Source organism: Ceratosolen solmsi, unplaced genomic scaffold (assembly GCF_000503995.2).
Source record: "Ceratosolen solmsi marchali unplaced genomic scaffold, CerSol_1.0 scaffold87, whole genome shotgun sequence".
NCBI lineage: Eukaryota > Metazoa > Arthropoda > Insecta > Hymenoptera > Agaonidae > Ceratosolen > Ceratosolen solmsi.
In genome coordinates this window covers 405,856-412,885 of record NW_011948455.1, presented here as the reverse complement: position 1 = coordinate 412,885, position 7,030 = coordinate 405,856, and the positions used below count along the sequence as shown (strand labels likewise).

At 33.2% G+C, this 7,030-nt stretch overlaps 1 protein-coding gene across 1 annotated transcript in view; it reads left to right on the top strand.

Moving 5' to 3' along the window:
• The first annotated feature begins 6,142 nt into the window (after nt 1-6,142).
• Nucleotides 6,143-7,030, top strand: part of LOC105366768 (nephrin) — a 46,928-nt gene continuing 46,040 nt past the window's right edge. The window contains exon 1 of the mRNA XM_011505315.1: nt 6,143-6,152. Within this exon, the coding sequence (XP_011503617.1) occupies nt 6,143-6,152 (10 nt within the window). The remainder of the gene's footprint in view (nt 6,153-7,030) is intronic.

Genomic DNA, 7,030 nt, shown 5'->3' with positions numbered 1-7,030 from the left:
TTGGTTGCCTCATCCCTCTCTGGGACTTGGCTAGACGAAGGGTCCGCTTGGGCGTGGTCATTTTCCAATGCGATCGACCAGATGTGGCATAGCCAAGAACAATGCAAGCATTGTCTTAAAGGCCAAGCGCACACGTATGGTCATTGCTGTTGTTGCACGTACGGGTTTTGGGTTGCAGTAAATATTTGTACTCAATGCTTTACGCATATCTGATATTCGTTCTGAATCTACTTTGGGGTTCTCCCGGCAGTAAACCCATTAGGTTCTACTGCACTGGGAGTATGAGCACGTTCCGCTAAAGTTTTCCAAATGTTTTATGACACCAGTACAAATAATTATGAGCAGGAAAGTATTGAAGTCTTAAATTCAATTTTCATGACATTACTTGTCAGATATTTTATTGCCTTACAAAACGGAGTCTCTTATTCTCAAACATTGATATATCTTCATATGCACTCATATACAAGATCCTCTATTAAAAAATATTAAAAATATGCAGACTTTCTATATGGATTCGTTTTCGCATTTATATGACTATTTATTATACTCAAACATATTTACTACCTCGACTTTAGTTTTATTTTATATTTATTTTTTAATGATACAATTCTTATGATTGTATTTGGAATTTAATATATTTGATGTCATATCAACGATTTATGTATATAAATATACTTTACAAATATATAATTTTTTATATGAGCAGTAACTTTTCATTGTTTTAAAATTAAAAAATAACTTATATCATATTCCGGTATGTTTTTAATATAATTATTTTGTATTTATATAAAAATTTCAATGCAGCATTATCAACTATTATTTTATGATAAGATTATTATGTGAATAATAATTTTTTACATTCACTGATGAAGAAAATTAGAATGTTATATTATAAAAATTGTAAATAAATTATAAAATAAAATGATGTTATTATAAAATACTTAAAAAATTATACTTTTTATAGATCTTTTTATTTAATGTACATTACTGTACTATAATGTTTAGATCATCAAAATTATAACAAAAATGTTCATTATTTAGAAAGTTAAATTAATACATATTTAACACAATTTGACGTCTTATTTCTTATGTTATTACTTTATGTTAAGTCCACGCGTAATCCAGTATATCCCTATTTATGATACATACTTTACAATTCAATCCACCATTAAGTATACTAATTAAACAATTAAATTAAATTACTTTTAATTCAAAAGCTTAAATCAACTGTATATCCTTTGATGTAAAACCTGATTTTATCGTTAAACCATTAATATTTTAGTGGCCTTTAACAATACACGTGAACTAACAAAATATAGTTTTTCTCTGGGTATAGATATCTGCGTGCATTTTTTAGCTTATATTTATTTCAAATTTGAGATTTAGCTAGAGAGATTAGCTAAATTTGATAAAGTAGATATATTATCCAGATTGTAATGACTCGGGTAAAAAGAACACTATTCGAAAGTTTATTCATCCAGCTTGTAATAACTCGGGTAAAAAGAACACTATTCGAAAGTTTGTGTATTTGGTCCGGTTCGAAGGATCAAATGTATTTCATTTTCTGTCTCGAACTGCCATGTTCAATAGTTCAGTTTATTTGTCACCCGCCTTAGCGATGCTTAGAAAAGAGCATAAGTGGAAGAGCTTTAAATATGTACAGTGTATGTAAACTTCTTTAGAAAATCAACTATTTCCTTGTGCTGTAGTCAGTCCTTGGTTGGTTGTTAACCGTTGCGCACTGGAGAATTGCACGTGTATTCCTTGCAATAGCTGCACTGAGAGAGCGTGGATTGTGTGACGTTCTCTCTGCTGTAGACTCCGGTTTAATGACGTGGCTAGGGCGTGGATGACTGGCTAGGACGAGTAACTGACTCAGAGGAATAAGTGACCCGGAGGAGTATCTGACTGGAGTCTTGATGCGTGCTTCCTTAAGTATCAGCGCGGTAGCTAAACGCTGGCAACAATGCTTAGGTGCTGCTATGCAGAGACTAACCGGTTTGCAGAAGATTCGAGAATCTAAGCTTTAGACTATACGAGAATTCGACGAAAGCAAAACCTTGGAAGATTCAAGAATCTAAGCTTTGGACTATTCCAGAATTCAGTGAAAGCGAAGCCTTGGAAGATTCAAGAATCTAAGCTTTGGACTATTCGAGAATTCGGCGAAAGCTAAGCGTTGGAAGATTCGAGAATTCAATTGACGTTACTATGTGAAGGCTAAGCAGTCTGGTAAAACGTTTGTGAATCTAAGCTAGTTGAGAGTTCTGCTTGTCAAATCTATTACAAATATCCGTGGGCTAGAACGCTTGATAAGTCCCGAGAACCGAAAACCTCGCAAAAATGCTCCAACTCCGAATAAACACTTAATCTCTCTGAGTCATTTTTATATATGTTGGAATACGTTTTACATAGACCTATTTAATGATTACTAATATTATTAATATTAATAATTAGAAGTAATATTAAAAAAAAAATTAATTGGATTTTTATGTAATATTTCTGTTTGTATTTCATACTGTTTATAAATTGATAATTTGTTTTATAAAAAATAAATTTGATTTTGAAATTACATCATTTAAATAAAGTATTTTAAGCTTAATATTTATTTCAAATTAATTTTGAAATTAATAAATTCATAATGTTAAATAATGATTTAGAACTTTATTTGAACATGTTGGCTTAGATTTTAATTAAATATAATATCATTTTTATTATATATAATAGTATTTTTAAAATAGAAATGAATAATATCAAATACTTTTTAGAAATTTTTGAGTAGACATAATATAAAATAACTTATTTTTATTATATATAGTAAAAGAAAGTACTATGTAATTACTTGTTAAGTATTAACATAATTACTGTTCTAATGTAAACGAAATGATAATGGATATACTTTGGAAAATAAACTTTTTCTTTGAAATTCATTCTCTTCTCATGATTCATAATTTATTATTATTCTAAAGCTCCATAAATTATTATAGTTGATTTTATCTGTATATATTAAGAATGAATTAATAATATAATTGATTTATTATCTTGAACGTTACATTTATTTAATTTTCATCTAACATTAGTATATTATTTAATTTTTCATATAAAAATTAATTAATTAAAATATATCTATATGTTCGAGATTGACGCAGTTTCCACGAATTTAAGAAAAAGTGGGTCATACGCGCTGTGCGGCACACGGCACGCGCGCTCGGATCGGGACGCGCACTTGGACGAATATTTATAAACAAAACTCGGCAAGTCCGAGCAAGTTTTACGACATGAAATCTAATATACTATAAGATCACACAAAGGTATTACGCCCTACTTTTCTTTCGTCGAATTCTCGAAGGTTCTAGATTTTTCCTTCGACGCCTCGTGTAAGAATTAGTGCAACAACGACGATGCCTTGTTGCCAGCTAAGTGAGCCGCTGCGTGGATATATAAGGGACGCACGCGGCGCGCCTCGCCCTCTCGCTGAAAATCTTGCTGGCAGCCTCTCTTACTGACCGGCTCTCTTGCCGAAACACCCTCGCTCAACTGCGCTTGTGGCTAACATCTTGCCGTGACCCGACAGCAGTGACACCGACCATAGTGAACCGATCTAACTATCTACCAGTAGAAGCCATGGCACACGGGTCTCGATCTGCCCTCAGCAGGACCGCCATGGAACGATCAAGCCTTCCGTTCGTGCGCGTATTCAAAAGGCTCATTGTAATCTTACTCCTCGCTCAATTAAGGGTAACTGTCGCTCAGTGTAACAGTATACTGTGAAGAGAACACGTGGCCATATATTCAGTATTCAAGCTAATAATACACGTGTGCATTAATGAAGGAAAATCGGCAGATTTAGTTGTGATTACAGTGAAGCCAATTGGAATAGTAATCAAAGGGGACATCAATTACGCAGCAACTAATACACCTTGTCTGTAGCTCACAAGGTACACTTTTTATATTAATAAATTAAGCTAGTCACACCTCGCAGAAAAATTAATCGGGCAATTTCACATTATCTTAGACGAACCAACGCTTCGACCACGTACAGGCTCATAAGAGTCGATCGGGCAAACTTACGCTCTCTCGAACTAACATTTCGACATCGTACAGGCACTGAACAACTGACACAAGTGTCGCTATGCGTTAAACACATTGTCAAGGAAGGACAACAAGAGATCGACTAATCGACTATAAATACAGATTATTCAGTCCTTCAAGAGCTCAAAGGCTTATTATTAACCACTCTTAGCTGTGACTAGACTCTTTTACTGCCCCCAAAAATAATTAAAGACACAATTGATTACTCAATAAATTCCATTAAACATCTTACACCATATCAAGTATAGTTATTCATACATCAAGCATTCTTGATTCAAACGCCATCTTCTCGTGCTACCTCACAAGCATGATTGATTGACTACATCAGCTGATTTTTATAACATCCGTATTACCTCAACTTCAAGATACTCAGTCATATCCATAGAATCTACAATAATCAAGAATACAAGAACACGCCCTCATTACTTCAATAGAATACTCTTCTTTCTCTACAACATTGCAATATTATTATAAATTTTTATAAATAATAAACATTGTTTTACTTTCAGCCTTGTCACTTATTATTTCTTTTAAAATTATCGTGACGAGAGACTAATCTACTGAACTATTGAATTTGTAGTTCGAGACATGAGCTAAGCCTTTAAAATCGAACACTATACAATATTAGATTTTATTATTTACATCGAAAAAGTCTTAAAGTAAATTCTAGGATAGCATAATAATATTTCACATAAATATAAAAATATTTTAGGACTGGATATTTATTATCAGATTTTATTTTAAATGTAAAATTTTGTACTAAAAATTCCATTTTAATGTTCTAGCTATGATATAAGAGGTAAACATTTGGAGAAACCATCACAGTGGATGTCTGATTATCTTACTCAACGGGCATACTTTCAAACATCGACTAAACCTGCAACGCTAAATATTAATGATGTGCAACAGGTTGATGAGGGTGAATACAGATGTCGAGTTGATTTTATGAAAAATCCAACGAAGAATTCACGCGTTCATCTGAGTATTATAAGTAATTCATAATATTTTTAAACTATAAAATTATAATAAGAAATATATAATGAAATTATAATATAAATGACAAATCGGTGCTTTATTCAAAATTTAAAATTTAATTTGAGACACAAAACATATTTATGAAATTAAATATATTATTAAACATATTTATTTAATTTCTATTGATATCATTTTATAATTACAATTCCATAATGATCGACGACACTTGAAACTATTGTATTTGAACTATACTTAACATAATTAAGTTATTAAATAATTTAAGTATGCTGAAAGTTTACATGACCAAAAAATTTCTGTATTTTTTTATTGTTAATGAATAAAGATTAAGATGAAATGACACTCATATTCGAATATAAGATAGCACAAATAATTCTTCAAAAATATATTTAGTTTTTAATTACATAAAATAAAGTTTTTTGTCTGGATTTCATTTGGACTTCTCATAAATTTTCCTAAATGCATCTCGATGAAATACACGAAAAACTAACGAAAACGAAAGATAGAAAAGAAAAAAGCTAGAAAATCCTATAATATGGCAAACTATAAAATGGAAGGCGTCCCTTTAATATTGATTACATATTATAAATTAGTAAATCCTTCAATATTTTTTTCCTCTCATATTTTACTATATATTTTAATTGAAAATAATTACCAGTCAAAGGAAGACGGCATATACAGTAAACGATGTTACACTATGTATGCCTATATGTATACAGTAATAACATCATTTAGTCCACTATTACCTTTGTTAGTTTTCTCTTTGTACCAAATGTATTCGCCGTTCCGGCTTATTTTACCAAGGCCGGTTCGAAGGATACAAATTGATGCCGTTGACAACGCAGAGACCACGGGTGTTGTGTGGTAGCGATGAAAGGTCACAAGTGGAAGGGATATTATAATAATACAATATAAGTATGGCTGATGTATATGTTGTTTATTCTGTTATTTATTGATGACAAAGTTGACTAGTATTACTATTATTAATTATGGAAATAATTCTTGTGATGGATTAATGTACACTCATCTATGCAGCGTGATGGTTGAATTTTAGCACAGAATGGCGCGAAGTTTGATTCGTCGACACTTGCGCTGTTTAGATGAGCACGTGCGTAGTTGAGGTTATGGTTATAACGGAGCGCGACACATGTAGTGTTGTTACGTGATATGTATTAGTATCGTAACAAGCGTACCTTGTCTTGATGTTTGCGCACTGCAATAAACTCAGATGAAAGTAAGTTTAAAGGGGAGCCTTGTGAAGGATACTGCTACGTGTTGCGGCTGTTATGAGCGTTGAATGATGTATTACGTCAGTTCATAAGCGTCCGACTTTGAACTAAGGTGACGGTTTGTCGATAAGACGCCCTTTAGCAGCGCGAACTTGGCGACGCGTTTGGAATCTATTTCACACTGTTACTCTGGAAAGAGCCTCTTCGTCTTTAGTTGCATGTCAATGACGTAATCTCTGAATCTCAGAGTTGTAATTATTGTAGTAATAATACTACTTACGAAGACTGCTGGTATACTTGAAATTGGGACATCCTTGTTCTTTCTTCAAGGGAGCTGTCACTGGACACTTGTCGTTGGAATGCGTTTCCCGTCGATAGGACTTGTAATTATAGCTGTGTTGAACTACGTTAATAGAAGACTTCCATTTCTTAATTGAATAAGTACTTTATCGAGAGTGATGAATCTTGAAAAATGCACCCCTTAAATACATTTGCTGACCATGAACTTCACTTGAACCCCTTCTCTTAATTTTCGTCCAATCAGAAACTCCTCCCTTACAGAGCGAGGGCAGCGCCTCTTGTGGCCTTATAGTTAGTTAAGGGCTTAGTCGTCTCTTGGTCTTCATGGCAAGAAGACCTCTCGTTGCCGCTGACGCATCTGGCTACAGCACGACAGCTTGTTGGCAACGGCAGGGGGGGGGGGGGGGGGTGCCGCCCGC